The sequence below is a fragment of the Diadema antillarum genome, unplaced genomic scaffold, assembly GCF_040938485.1.
Source record: "Diadema antillarum isolate AM-2024a unplaced genomic scaffold, OU_Dant_1.0 seq00002296_RagTag, whole genome shotgun sequence".
In the NCBI taxonomy this organism is placed as follows: domain Eukaryota; kingdom Metazoa; phylum Echinodermata; class Echinoidea; order Diadematoida; family Diadematidae; genus Diadema; species Diadema antillarum.
The window spans coordinates 96425-112263 of record NW_027272918.1 but is presented as its reverse complement, the minus strand read 5'-3'; the positions used below and the strand labels follow the sequence as shown (position 1 = coordinate 112263).

Below are 15839 nucleotides of genomic sequence, written 5' to 3'. Positions count from 1 at the left end.
CTTACATACAAACATTCCTTTGGTTGTCACAGCCTCTCTCTACATCCCATCCTACAAACACACTTACAGACAAACATTGCTTTGGTTGTCACAGCCTCTCTCTACATCCCATCCTACAAACACACTTACAGACAAACATTCCTTTGGTTGTCACAGCCTCTCTCTACATCCCATCCTACAAACACACTTTAATACATGTACAGACAGATCTCCCTTTTGCTTTTCTCTCTACAGGTCTGTCTGGAGTCGGTCAGCAAGGAAGCCATTGCCATTGGTAACACAGGTCAAGTTAAGAGATGAGGTCCAGTGATGAAGACTGACTTTCACTCCCATCTCTGGACTTTGCATGGTCAAATTATGGGTACCAAAAAGCCTGAAGGATGTGTCTGGAAATCCTGCTGAAGAATCATCCTGGAACATTTGCAGGTCCAATGATAGTGTCTATATAGGGTGGACACACAAAGCAATTACTGCATTTTCTTGAAAAATTTGGTCCCTTTGATTTCAAAATGAGTTGAAGTACTGTGCAAAGGGACTATACCATATGGAAGCAACATCACACATACTCAATACACATTACTGCTAGTTGTATAGTGCACTCCCATTATAATGAACACAGTTATAACAACATTTCGGTTACAACAATGTAAGAATTCAGGTTGCAATATTATTGGCTCTATGTATTTTTATTGTTTATTTGTTTGGTTATAATGAAATTTTGACATAACAAAAGAAAACTGCCAGTCCCGAGGACTTCGTTATAATGGGAGTCCACTGTATAGTGTTACTGATTTATCACAATACACGTGCAAATTTGCTGTTATATTGCAATGCCAAAGAAGCCATTTGTGACCATGCCACAGATTTACCTGACGGACGATTTCACATTTTAATTGCCAACAGGAATCTACCACATTAATGCCTTCGATTTGCCCAATTCAGTAAATTGACCAAAGTGATGCGACTGGTACAGCTGAAAATAGTGTCATATTACCTCTTGGTGCTGTACCAGAAACAGTCAAAAGGATGGAATATTTGATGAGGCGATACCCAAAAGATCCAACTACACCTTGATGCACAGAAATGTTTGCACATCATTTAAAGTAGATGAATTATTAGTTTTTGTTAAAGCAAGAGAAAATTCAGGTTCAGTTCAGGTTCAAGCTAGCCTCTTGCCCATGTACAAATGTCTGTGTGTGTATGCATGTTCATGTTTGTGTACGTGTGCATAATGTTCATGCCTGACGGGCCAGTTTTTTATTTCATATATACATTGTACAGCCAATCAAAGTTACACACACTCTAATCTCGGTGAAAACAAAACTTCATATTAAAAATCCTTGACAAAAATCAATTGTTCTCCTGTTTATGATGCATTTATTAAGTTACATCACTATGGTTGTGTCACAGTCGACTGATGTACGAAACATTTTACACAATGTATGTGGGCTTACTATTCAAGACCTGCATGGTAATGGATTTGATCTAGATAAATTGCTGATATCAATGTTATTCAGCAATAACACAGTTTTTGCTTGTCTCCCTGAGAACGTCAAGGGAAAAAAGTCATATCACAGAAACAAAAATGTGCAAAAACAACTTCTGTGAGCTCAATTTCACAATCTCAGAAATATTTCAGAAAAATTCAATAATTTTCCTGAAATAAGGATTTGCAGTTTATGAACATGCATGAAACAGGAATTCACATAATACATATTCATTTTTGTCTGTATTTTCCCAAATTCTTGAAAAGTCCATGTAGGTACTTGGTGAGCAGGTTCAGCATGCAAGACAAATAGAGCAAAATTTCAATTGATACATATACTTTGTACCATCATGCAGTCTCATTCTGTTTTTTTTATCGAATAGTTTTTACTTCAGTCTCTTGTTCTGTCACATTTCTCTTAATATCACCAATATCGTTTTAATCACATACTAAATCGACAAGAAGTGCAGTGACCTACAAAAATTGACAGCATGCATACTAAAGCACCCTTGCCTTGGAAATTCTGAAGAGTTTTCAGAAAGAGCAACAAAATGCACATTTCAAAAATTGCTTGCCATTCTATATGACAAAACTAAATGAGCTATGTCATATGTAGTATTTGAGCGAAATCAAAAAAGAAAAAAAAAAAAATCACGAGGACGTTCAGCCCCAGATAATTGAAATGCTTTGTAAACCCCGACAGGTCCATGCTTAAACATAATATTCACAAAATCAGTGAATCAGACATTCTGCTACTCTAGTGTGTATCCCGTATGTCTTAAATCTGCATTTAAGACAGGAGCCTTGAAAGAGGGAACTACCCTGGCAAGAGTCAAAATTCATCAACTGTTTGAGAGAGTGTGAACGAAAGATCTTCAGGTACATGTCACTGATATGTAGACAACTTCATCGAGGTAAACTTTGATAAGATGTCTGGCTCCACAATGTAAACTTGTAAACATGAGTGACATATGCTACAAGACAGTTACTTTTCTCTTGTTGCAGTTTAACTCTGAGTCAGGTATTGTAACAAGATTCTCTGATCAGATACAGAGGTTGTTGGTCTATTAGACCACTGTTATGCATATTGATAATTATGTATTCGGAGAAAACATGACCCTTTTCACTTCTTATATTGCCATATTGCTTCACTGATAGAAGTTGCCATCACTTAGCAATGTAGAGTATTATGAAGCCAATGATAAGTAGCTATTTGTATCTGCCTGTAAATATCATGAGTATTTACTGACAGCATTATTAAACTTTGTTTGAACTGACAAGATGTACCGTTGATATTACATAATTTCTATTTCAACAAGCTGAAGACAGCTTGCATTTCAATAAATATGATATTTTCTTATGCAATAATATAAGTGGTTCTCTGCTCTTGACTGTTGATGTTCAATATCATGCTCTTTTGAGAAAGCCAGTTTTAACACATATTAGGACACTTCTTTTGATACATAAAGCCATTGCAGGCTTAACCTATAATGTGTACGCCGTTAGGAAGCTATTGGATATGACTTTGCATATTGCAGCACTAGCTTCTGATGCTCACTCGTTAAAAGTATGTTTGGATACTTGTAATAAATGGCATGGAACCACTGTAACTGTGTTTCCCCCTTTATCACCTGCAAAACAAGCTGATTCCATAAACTCACCCAATCTTTCTGGTTGCAATGTTTTATCTTCATAGCAACAGCTGAAGGCAAGTGTTTTTAACCAGGGAGATGTATATGTGCCAGCCTGTCAATGGTTTATATGTGGATGGAGGATTGTGTGATGCAAACATTGAGCAGTCATATCATCAGCTTGCACAATACAATATTCTGTAAGAAATACTTCTACCTCCAACAGCTTCACCTCTTCTGATGAAGGTGTTACTTAAGGTTCACTGTAGGACAGAACTTGCCTGATGCTGCATAGGAAAAATGTCTAGCTACTGAGTGTCAGTTTCGTTGGGTCATACCAGTTTAAATTCAGATGACAATCTCTCAAAGTCTCCAGAAATTATTTTCTGTCTCACTCCTTCTTGTTCATTGTTTCTCCAAGCTCCTCCAAAAGTTCTTGCTTGTAGTCATCAAAGCCGCCGTCTATCTCATTGATGGTTTGGTCCTCAATGACCCAGAGCTGGCAGTCTGTCTCGGTGATGAGGCGGGCGTCATGGGAGACGATGATGACACCTATCAAACAATGATAACACTAATTCATGACACCATCCATAGATTATATGATTAGCAACAGACAAACTGGCATTCAGTGTTATTTTACTAGATAAAGGATAATTCCATCATCCTACCACAGCTGTATACATGGAAAATTCTCTCTCCCTTCTATGGGGCTTGCATTCCTTTCATTTCTTGAGACACTCTCAATGCAATTTTATTAATGTATGTTGCTGACACGACCAAAATACAAAGCCCAAGTCATGCTTTGTTCAAATACAGTTCATTTGAGTCAAGTTTTACAGATCATTTACATCAAATTACCGAGTACAATGGGCTACCACAAATCCCCTACTATAATGTCTTCATATATTCAAACTGCAAATATGCAATTTTAGATTCTGTCTATTAATTAAACAAACACAGGAGGCTCAACAAAGCTATGTCAGTTCACCTCAAATAACTTGAACTAAAGCTCACCTCCAGCATAGTGATTAATGGCATCAGCCAGAGCATCAATAGACTCGATGTCCAGGTTGTTTGTTGGTTCGTCCTGTAGCAAGAAGGCATGATAGCAGTATATCCAAATGAAATCTACTGTAGTACTCAATTTGTTAGATTTCCTTTTTTTCCCCTGTATATGCCAAGAGCATTATATAAAAACTTCTTCTTTTTATTAGACTACAGTGTCTAAACCAGATAGGGAAATGAAAAGTCTTTTTTACACTTTAATTGCACTGTAAGCAATAACATAAAATTACTTTGTGCAACACATAAATATGCTCAATTATCACATATACCACAGAAATACATACAAAGATTAACTGTTTTGTCATAGTAACAATGTCTTTCTTAATCGATTAGACATTTCCCAGTTGTTGTTTTTTCCACAAAGAATTATTTCAAACCTGAAGTCAGCACAAGGGACCTCAAGGACACTTTAATATGAAATTGGAAACTTCTACATACAAGAGTATAAAGAATGTAATGCACGACAGGACACAGAAAATGTATTAAATGTATCAAAAACTGTACTGATACACAGTATATTTTAAAGGCAAAAAATCATATTCAAGATCAAACATGGACAACTTCAAGTTTGCATAAAAACTAAATATCACGAAAACAAATCATTACAAAACCACATTTTCCTATTCTTGTTGAAGACATACCTAATATTGTACAAACAAACAACTTGGGAACTGATATGATGAAGCTGAAGACTTTAGCATTCTGCAACAATGTACTGGAGATTATAAACAAAGATATACAAGCAAACAAACTGACCAATATGACAATGTCAGGCTGGCTCTGGCAAAGGTCAGCAAAGGCTACCCTGGACTTCTGACCACCTGAGAGGTCCTTGGTCTTGATGGTGTGGGCATGGCTGACCAGTCCAAAGCGTCCCAGCAGCTTGCGGCAGTCCTGGTACTGTAAGTTATACTTGGTCTGGATGTAAGAGGAGAGTCGGTCATGTGAGCAAGGCTTTATGTACTGAAAATAAAATTCATGTTGCATTTCTTTCTTGCCAGACAGGGATGATATTGAGGTTAAAGAAAACAAAACATGCAAATCAAAATTTTCAGATTATTTTAATTCATGAAAATAGAAAAATGTGTATAGACCAGGGAGAAAACAGAAAATCAGATCTAAATTTACAGAACATCATGCCTGTAAAAGGAGGCAGAGCCTTTATTAACACGATGCGGTGTAGAAGTACTAATGAGAGATAAAGACTGTTGTGATGTGAGTTGAGGGGCTTTGGTGGGCGTCTAATTAAATGATAATCACAGCAGGATATGGAAGATCATGAATACCTTTGTGATGTTTGAAGAATATAATGCATACCTCCCAAGAAAAGCACTTCATATGAAATATCATGTTCCAAGACTTGGCTTGCATGCCATCAAATCACGCTGAAAAGATAACATTTTGCAATCTCCTTCAACCCTTTCAATGTTCTACGAGCTCATCTAAACTGCAATTTGAAAGAACTGACTAGATGTAACACTGGTATACCAATCTTAAGGTCTCTTTTACCTGAAGATATTCCACTGGGCTCACATCCATTGTTAGCTGGTCAGCTGAATGTTGACTGTAGGATCCTATCCGTAACCTGTGATTTTTCCTGATTTCTCCTTTCAGCTGTTACAAATATAAAATATAAAATAAAAATATTATTCATCACATGTACGACTTGGACAGCGGCAGTGCATTTCACAACTTTTATTCTACATGACCACAAACAGACACCAGACTGGGTCTACTAACCCTTCCTCCTTTACAATTTTTTGTTTGTAATATATCTGCTTAGAGCAGCATTGTATTGTTCACCACAATAAAGAGATTGTTACATGCTCAATATGAGGAAGGGATAACACTTTTACCAACAAAACCTTGAACAGTAGACAGTCAAGGCACATTCCACTTTATCATTAAGACCATATACATGAAAATGAGAGCATTCAACCAACTTCACAAGAGGAAAATATGTTGATTTATACTTAAAAGGGGCAATTGTCAACCACAACTTTGTTAACTGCTCAGTTAATGATCATCAATCTGCATGTTTTGCTTGGGATGCTCATTCACAAAACACATACTTTTGCATATGCACAAAAACAAATATATTTTTTGAGAATGCAATCAAACACCAAGGAATCAATTCATAGTCCTTACTCACTTGAGCGACTATAGGATACAAAACAAATAAACCTTGATAATGATTCTGATGAGAATTCTTTCTTAAGCCTCGGGACAATCACCATTAGTAGCAATGATGCTAAAATTGTCAACTCCAAATCTAGCACACATTTTATCCATTTTAAAGTTTGTCTCTGGTCTTTGTAGTGCCTAAATCTTGATGCAAAACTCCAAAAACAAAACAAAACAAAACAATTGTGTCCCTGAATGCTGGACACAATGCAAATAAAAGAACGAGGGAAAACTTTCCAAGCGAAGGCTTTAAAATGTACTTACAGGAGATAACTCCCCTTGGAGCAATTTCAGGAATGTACTCTTCCCAACTCCATTGGGTCCAACTATTGCAACTATGTAGAAGGAACAAAAACATATGAGTAAGTCTTTTTTTTTCCCCTTGAAAACAGACAGAGAAAAAATCAACATCAGGAAATTCCCAGAATTAAAGTTTACAAAAACACATTTCTGAGTGGCAAATAAAGCTTTTACACAATGAAGTCCAAGGGAATTCTGACTAATTGATATCTAATGAAAGATAGTTCTTGAAAGCAACAATGTATTTAAACATAATCTTTTTTATATCTGTATGGTTGAATCATTGTGCAACAAATACAAAATCCAAACATATTACAGGATATGTTGGACAAATCATACGTGAACAATATTACAGAAGAACCTTGCAGACTATTAGTAGGAGATAAAACACGCTAAGCTACTAACATAGGAAAGTATGTGAGACAACCCTACTAAGAGTGGTACCTGAATATGATCATTTCTCTCACTTCATTACAGTGTGAATTAAATACCTTTCCTAAAGTTTGAATCTACGGTTACCTACACATTATCGGTTCTACAATGTTTTCTATGAGGCTTTTTGACAACACACAAGATTTTTGTTTCTTTTACGGAGACTGTTTCCCTATACTAACCATATCTTTCATTATGTCAAGGCTTTAAATGCCAACAAACAACCCAGTCACAGTCATAACTTGAAGTAAGTTCTTCTTGAAGAAGCTCATAAGAAAATGTTTGTTCACGACTTCTAAACTACACGTTGACAGAAAAGTAGGGGAAAAAGCATACTAAAAGTGGCATAATATTATATTTCTAACTTATTTAGAATTTTTGCAAAGTACAGTTGTAATGGCAACATGTAACTTTTTCAATGATGACTGTCTTCTGCTGACAAGCTTTCTATTACACAGCTTGAAAATGATGAAGACACTGATCTTAAATCATATTCATATAAAAAAAGTGAAATTCCTTACCTCTCGATGACATGTCGATACCAAAATCACAATTAATGAAGAGTTTCTTCTGACCAGGGTACCCAAAGTCCGTACCTGAGGGGGAAAACAAACATTGAATTATTTTTAAAAATTTTAAAAAATTTTTAGGGAAACTTTGCACAGATGTCTATAAATATCATGCAGTCATTAATCATGTATATCTCAGACAAATAAATTAAGTTTCTCTCTCATTATAGATTGAAAGACTAAAAGGGCAATTACAGGAAATTTATAAAATATTTTGAACACCAAAGGGGCTTTCTGCTGAAGATTTTCCAACAAGAGGTAAACATGAAATGATTGTTTCATAAAAATAAGTCTTTCATTCAGAATCAAAGACACTGTGTATGAGCAGAGACTGACAAGAGAAAAAGGGAGAGGTGTAGCTGACTGGGACTCACCATACATGCCCAGGATAGGAGGATTCAACGGTGGAGGGTCAGGAAAGGTGAACTTGACCACATACTCCTTGGGTCTTTTCAGCAGCTCCTGAGGTTCCATGTCTTCCTCTGTAGGGTCTCCTTTCCTCTTCCCCTTCTCATTCTTCTTCTTTTGTGCTGACTGTGTCTCCTTCTCCTACTCATTCATCCAAACAGAGGATGAAATAATGTTAGTTTGATTTCATAAGACAAGGCTGCACACTGGCACTGGTCCGAATGTCCAGGACCAGTAAAAATCACTGTTGGACCAGTAACTTTTTCAGAAATGGACCAATAAAAAATGGAAAAACTGGGTACCTGCTGGTCCGACGGACAGGTCGGACCGGTAGAAAGAATGGGTTAGTGTGGAGCCCTGCATAAGACCTTTCTTTTTTTCCATTGTCACGCCATTCATGTCTTTATCAATACTCTTTTGCACAATAAAATTCAGTCTGGTTATCCCCATAAAAAAAGACCACTTTCTTGAATTCATATTGACAGATATTTGAAACCCATAGCCCTGGAGTGAGCTTTCTATCTTATCAATTACCTTTCTCTGAATGGAAGGATGCATCGCGAGAAAGTCACTTCTAGGCCTGACAATTCCAATGCATTATATTTCACACTGTACTTTCCTATCAGCCTTCATTTTTATGTCATTCCTTCCTTGAATGCAATTTTTATCCCAATCACCTCTGTTTGTCTGCAAATTGACTGCTTCAGTCTAATTGACTCCATACTTCCTTTTTTTCAATTAACAGTTGGTCATACATGGATAATTACATCCATGTGTAGGTACTTTGCATTAGTGTTCTTTTAGGATATAGAATATCACTAGAAACACTTCACATATAATATGGACAATCAGACATAAAGAAGAATTGGCAGCATTTTCTTGAAAAACATTCTGACTGCATTAATGCATGTATTCAAGCTAAGTATGGCATTCAACCATGCAATTTGGAAACTAAAAATGTCGCCATATGGTATGCCTCCGCCATAATGCATGGTTCTCCTAATAGGTCTATAGTACAATGTCTTGACAATGTGTGATGACAGTTTCAAATAATTGGCAAAATATTAAAATGACAGGTTTGTTACAAATGTGTTGAATGTTCACTTTCCTTGAACTAGGTTTAATTGGATGAATGGCTATATTGTCTAAGTGTGCAGGTATTTGAGGATTTGAGGATTTGTACCCGATTTTCAACCCTTTTATAAGTTTAGAGAAGTGAAATTTAGCACTTTCACCCTGACCTTTGACCTTTTGACAAGAAACTTCCAAGAAAAATATGTATTGGATAATACATGCATACACTAAGTTTCAAGACAAATCCTGCAGGCATTGCACAGATAAGAGGGAAATAGTAACATTTTGACAAGTTGACCTTGACCTTTGACCCCTGACCTTTAACCCCTGTCCCCTAAATTCCCTAGCTGATCCCTGCCAGTCAGTACATGATGACATAAATGGTATCCCAGGGTATCAAATGAAAATCAGCCATTTTTTTGAATTATTTATACTTTTAAAAAGGTTGTACCCCGGGTTGCCAAAATGTGGAAATTATTTTGGTGCTGGAGCTAGCGGCGCTAGCCACTACACTGCAGTGCACTGAAGCACACGCTATTGGTAGCACAGCGTGCCATGCATGCATCGTATAACATGCAGTGGCATGGGAGTGACTATGTACACGCACACACAGTGCATGCATTCCTCTGCGGCTGTCCTCGAGTGGACGTGAGGTGGCGCTACACAACGCGGTAACATGGGGTACTACGGTACTCCGGGGTAACGCGTGATGCATCACATGCATACGTACTAAGGTCCATGAAGATACCTTGAAATATTTGTGAGATATGGAGAAAAAAAGTTAAATATTAACATTTTCACTTGACCTTTGACCTCATGATCCCAAACTCTCTCTGGAGAATCTTTATTTGGTAGTGCATGTATACACTAAGTTTCAAGAAAATACCTTCAGGCATTGCATAGATATGGGGGAAATATTGAGATTTATGGTATTTGACCTTGACCTTTTGACCTTTGACCTTGAGCATGTGCACCCAAAAGTTGATAGGCACAACTTCGCCCACTCATACACACACATGCCAAGCTTCATTAGGATACCTGAAACCATTTTTTATTCACACTATCCATAAAATTGATTACTAACGGAAGGATGGACGGAAGGACAGATGGACGGAAGGACGGACAACCCGAAAACATATCGTGGCGGAGGCATAAAAAACCCTACACAAAATCAGAAGAAATAGAAAACATACTCATACCCTCCTAAGTAAGTACAAGTAGTTATCAAAGTGTATTGTACTTGAATATTGTAAGAGGTAAAAGAGACTTACTGCAGCTTTCTTTGATTTGCCTTGACTCTTTAAGCTCTTTATCCTCTTCTCCTGTAAGGCAAACCAAAAAAAAAACCAAACAAATAAATTGTATACAATATGAAAACAAGGTAGAGAAACTAGAAGAAATCATGCATATTCATGAATAAAAAAAAAAAATGCTATATGTACATTTAACCAGTAGTCTTCAAATACTGAGTGCTTTGAGGGACATGGTTCAAACTCTGGCCAGAGGGGAAATAGTTTTAACCATAACCCCAAAGAAAGCAGTTGATATTTGTTTAATATGCCACATCCCACTGAATTTTCAGATATTTATGCTAAATTAAGGCATTGAAATGAAGTTGTCTTGGTACCGGTCAGAGAAAGCAGAATGACAAAGTATCATTTTACGATGCACAAATATAGATACAAGCACAATTTACAATGAGCAAAAATGTGCAAATATAGATACACGCATCTTGAAAAACCACTGACTGCTGGGCAGAATAATGTAAAAGTGGATATTTTCGTGTGAGTAATTTTTTGCACTCGGCCGGGTAAGATGGATTTCGTGTGTTTTAAATTCCGCGGAATCAGGACATGAAATACTGGAACATACACCGAGTATGGCATGCAAAAATATCAATGTGCTTTTATATTCGCGCTAGCGTCTGATTGAGCGAAATGCATGCAAATTTCCACACTGCGAAAATTTCCACTTTTACAGTAGCCAAAGCAATTTACTGCAACTTGGATGAATCAGAATCAAGGATTCTTCGGATAAGGTAAATAATATGAAATAATGCACCTGTTTCTCATACTCCTTTAGCTGCTCTTTCCTTTTCTGGCCAAGCATTTTCTTGAATGTATCTGCAAAATAGACACAAAAGACAGAGAGAAATGGATAAATACAAACTGCAGAGGAGCTGTAGCAAACCTAGAAGTATACACATCAGAGACTATTCTTATAACCATCCCACATGTAGTATCATAATTATAGTAATCCATATTCATCAGTCACCTACACTGCATTTCAAAGTTTCTCAAATTACTTTGCAACTACTGTTGTGTGCTATCGTTATTACAAGGTACTCAAATGGTTGCAGAAATTTTTCTTCTGCTGGGAAATAATGAATTGCAATGTCATGAAATGTTGATTGGCTGTGTGTACTCTTAGAGTCAATACTGCCTGCAGCTTCCATGAGATCCACTTTACAACAGTGTAAATGATTCATCAGACCTTTTTATTCATAAGTTTGCTCCATGTGACTTGAGTAACTAATGGATGAAAAAGGGATTCAAATAAACTTTACCTGATATGATAAACACATACTACGCCCTGTAATTCTTGATTCAATATTCACTTAGTTTTCCATGAACAATAACTACACCTGTGTATCATACCTGCCTGGTGAAACAAACAGCAAAAATGGCAATGAAAACTAGACAGGAATTTCCATTGCCTGCTAACAGATATTCCCCCAAAAGAAAACTCATGGCTGAACAAAGCTTCCACTTTTCTAAGAATAAGAATGATCTCATCAAATGGGAATAGTTGTCAGAGAATAATATTTGCTCTCTAGTTCTTAATGAACAACACATTAGTGCGATATCAGGGAGTATTGTGTATTGTGTGGTGAGTGAAACACCCAGATGTCAACATAAAATCAACACAATACTCACTGTAATTTCCCTTGTAGTAGAATAACTTCTGCATATCTGTAGGGATGGTGATAACAAGAAAGAGGTAAAATGATAAAATATCAGATGAGTGTTCACATTCATTAATCTATTCTCCATGTCTCATCAGCTATGAGCAGTGCACTGGTATCTTGTCCTCACAGCCTTTCTGTACAGCACTCCATCGAAGAACATTTGGCAGGGCATGGAACAGATAGTTCTATTTGTTTATTTGAACTTTGTTGTGGCATGTCAAGATGTATGCATACAATGTAGGTGTCATCCTAATTTTCTACATCCTCAGCTATGTGTGTCAAATTTGATATTAAAGACTCGTTAAAGACTCGACACACTACAAATAATTCATCAGCATGGTCATTATTACCAAAGCTGGAAAAAAACTGGGATGTTTTTCATACTTCATTTTTCACTGAAATAGAATATAGACAGCAAACAAGAGTGAATGTGATTGATTTACTACAGGTCATCATTGACAGAAACCATTTCTCATACTTCCCTTATGAATATAAACATTATAGTATAAGAATTCAGAATTACAATTACGTGTAGTATGGAACATTAACTTTCGCATTGCATGCTATGCAAACAAATACACAGGAATATGGATATACACGTACTGGCAAAAACGGTAAATGGTTGTCGAAAATCTAAAAATTTGACCATTATTACTTTTCACTCAGTCTGAAATTTTGTATAAATGAATTGTCATCTTCACCTCTAAAAAGTATTATGATAGTAAAACAGCAGCTGTTTTCTGCTTACCAAGATGGATGATATCTGTGCATACGTCATCAAGAAACTGCTGGTCGTGGGAGACTATGAGAAGAGTCTTTTTCCATGACTGAAGGTAGCTGTATTGACAAACACATGTGGATGCCAAACTAGTTAGGATCAAATTGCCAAAATCTTGTCTTTTTGATATTTTGACAGTAATGAGTGCATTCGGTTTTGATTGATAAAAATCCAAACTTTTAACAAACCACCCTTCGTCCACTTTGGTTGAATTTTTTACTCTGCTTCGACAGTGTCAGCCAATTTGCTGACTTTCTTCAAAACATGTTCTCTTTAGGTACAGGCGATGAACAGTCACATCTTTAGATTGAAGAATCACTGCAAAGTTAGATCAATGAAGACCTACAATTAAATATACTCCAATGTTCCAAAATTGGGTGAATTTTTACAACACACTGACAGCATAAAGAAGGCAAATATTTTGCTTTTGATAGGGCTCAGCTTGAGTGAGTGAGGATTTATCATGGAATGTGGCCTTTTGTAGGTGATCAAAGCATCAAATCCAAATGAAGGTATGATTTCCCTTCAGCATACTCATTGGTTGTTTTATGCATAGAGGAACTCCAATATTTTCATTTTTCACTTATCTAACGACTCGCCTAGCTGCCTGAACAGTGACGTATTATTATCATAACTATTTATTTGGCATTTGCGAGACAATGCTAGTGATAACAGATAAACAAACATATCAAGCAAAATATAAGGATACAAGATGTCAGGATTTCTCTGGTGCGCTTCCCTACGTTGCCAGGTTGGATAAAAGCAATCAAAATCACTATGGCCCTAAATGACTATGGTCCTAAATATATCTTGAGTAGAGTAATTAGGAAAATGTTATTAAAATGAACACAGTGAGAATATGCAAACCTTCCAACAATTTTTGTGATTGTATGACTAGTTTGAACTAGTCAAAGAACTCCATGTTGATTGACAGAAAGACATTCCAGCAGTAAACATGTTTTGCAACAAACATCTCAATTTCTTTCAAACTTTCACCAAGGTGCTACTTCTGTTTCACTGCATTCACTGAAGACTCGTTTGTCAGGGCAAACATGCCTTCACAGTGACAGGGTGCTGCCTTCAGCAATCAAAAGAAAAACTTTCTTACTTACTTGTTGAGCCAGATGACAGCATTGAGGTCTAAATGATTTGTGGGTTCATCTAGCAGGAGGAGAGTTGGTTCCATGAACAGTGCTCTACGGCAGAGAAATGAAAGTATAAAACAACATGAAGTCATTGACTTCTACAGAAAGCTTTCTGTGATTGTCTGATCTGCTTTAGTGTTACCACCTTTGGCTTAACCCACCGAGGACGAGCCCAGTGCATACTTGGGCAAGTGTCTATGGGGAATGCATGTTGTAGCAAAATCAAACCGTCCTCAACGGGTTTAGGCTCAACACATGGATTCCTCATTTCATTAATTACAATAATGACCGACTGTACCATCACTGTATCATACAGTACATCAAACATGTTCCGTAATTTCCTTTTAACAGTATTATAAGAATCTCTAAAAAACAACTACTGTTCTCAAAATACCCTAATATTTCCTCATCAATTCTTTCTTGTCACATGACTTCATGTAACATACTGAAATGAACTTAAGTCTTTGGGGCATGTGTGTCTTTGTGATGGGCAGGAGAAAGTATATTCTCACCTTCATCCCTAAATATGGGGCCAATTTTAGGATTATTAGGGTTGTCGATTTCAATTCATCAAAGTTCCTGTTTGCTCCAACATGCTACAATACCTTCTTCTCAACACTTAAGCCTAACTGGGCCAGTGTGTTTAGGTAGATGATAGAGCCAGCCCCCCCCCCCCCCCCCCCCCCCCCCCCCGCTGATAGATTCAAACTGGTTTTACTCATACTCATGTCTGTTTTCTTTCTTGCCATGCTAGAACTGCGTAGTTTTATAAGGACCACACTCTTCAGTATGTGTGTTCACACCTACTCATATCATGAAATTCTCACCTCGCTAGAGACACACGCATTCTCCATCCTCCTGAAAAGTCCTGTGTTGCCTTCATCTGCATGTCTGGTGTGAATTGTAGACCCTTTTCATGGCATTAGAAAACATGCATTACAATCAAGTGAGAAAAAGGCAAGTTTGAGAGTGACAGAGAATGAATGACATTCTTGATCAAAGTCTAATTTGACTCCCTCCATGTCTCCATCTCACTGTCGTTCCTTGGTTGGAGCAATTAATATTCACTGCTTCACCCTGAATCTCCTGCATCTTTTGTAAGAGCTACATGTATCTAGACTTAGATCCAGACTACATAGAATTTGACTGAATCTCTGTACAAGAGTAAAGTCATTTCTGTATCAGGTTTGAACTATGTTTAAGTTGCAACAGGTCTTCTACACACTGGGAGAGTTGATTTAACCAATGCAATGACCATTAATTAAAGACCAAAATTATGATATCACGTGAATTTCAATCCTAATATACAGTATATCAAATTAGACTGTGATGCTATGAAAAAAAATGAAATGTCTGATTGTATCTACATGCCATCTGCAGAGTGCTCAAGACTTGTGTGCCATCTAAGAGGAGACTTACCGCTAAGATTCTCCTCACACGAGCTTCAGCTGAAGCTACTCCAATCACCTCCATCTCTTCATACACCTTGGTGAGAAGAGAAAAGATAGAGAAGGTCAAAGGTCATGCAGTCATGGTTAGTGAACAAGGGAAATGAGCTTGGTCTTGACTACAAATTATATCAAAAGTGATGATACATTGCCAACAGAATGAACAGACATTACATTTGTTAAACTCTGACTGATATTCCCTGGTCTGAACCAAATATCTTTCAACATATACCAGACTGAGAAATCACACTGAGAGGTACTACTGTTCTAGTGTTTCTGGCTTGCAGGGGAAAAATCCACACTGAATGTACAGTTTAGGCCTGTAAATTATCAATGACAGAGAACATTTTG

At 37.0% G+C, this 15839-nt stretch overlaps 1 protein-coding gene across 1 annotated transcript in view; it reads right to left on the bottom strand.

The window, feature by feature from the left end:
• Window positions 1-3508: 3508 nt before the first annotated feature.
• The window catches only part of LOC139714492 (ATP-binding cassette sub-family F member 1-like), a 28270-nt gene continuing 15939 nt past the window's right edge, over window positions 3509-15839 (bottom strand). Inside the window, exons 15-28 of the mRNA XM_071626194.1 lie at window positions 15460-15525; window positions 14868-14950; window positions 14008-14091; window positions 12866-12954; window positions 12086-12121; window positions 11211-11272; window positions 10421-10471; window positions 8042-8216; window positions 7620-7694; window positions 6631-6701; window positions 5692-5796; window positions 4939-5100; window positions 4132-4204; window positions 3509-3669 (exon numbers count right to left, since the gene is read on the bottom strand). Coding sequence (XP_071482295.1) covers window positions 3509-3669; window positions 4132-4204; window positions 4939-5100; window positions 5692-5796; window positions 6631-6701; window positions 7620-7694; window positions 8042-8216; window positions 10421-10471; window positions 11211-11272; window positions 12086-12121; window positions 12866-12954; window positions 14008-14091; window positions 14868-14950; window positions 15460-15525 — 1293 coding nt within the window. The remainder of the gene's footprint in view (window positions 3670-4131; window positions 4205-4938; window positions 5101-5691; window positions 5797-6630; window positions 6702-7619; window positions 7695-8041; window positions 8217-10420; window positions 10472-11210; window positions 11273-12085; window positions 12122-12865; window positions 12955-14007; window positions 14092-14867; window positions 14951-15459; window positions 15526-15839) is intronic.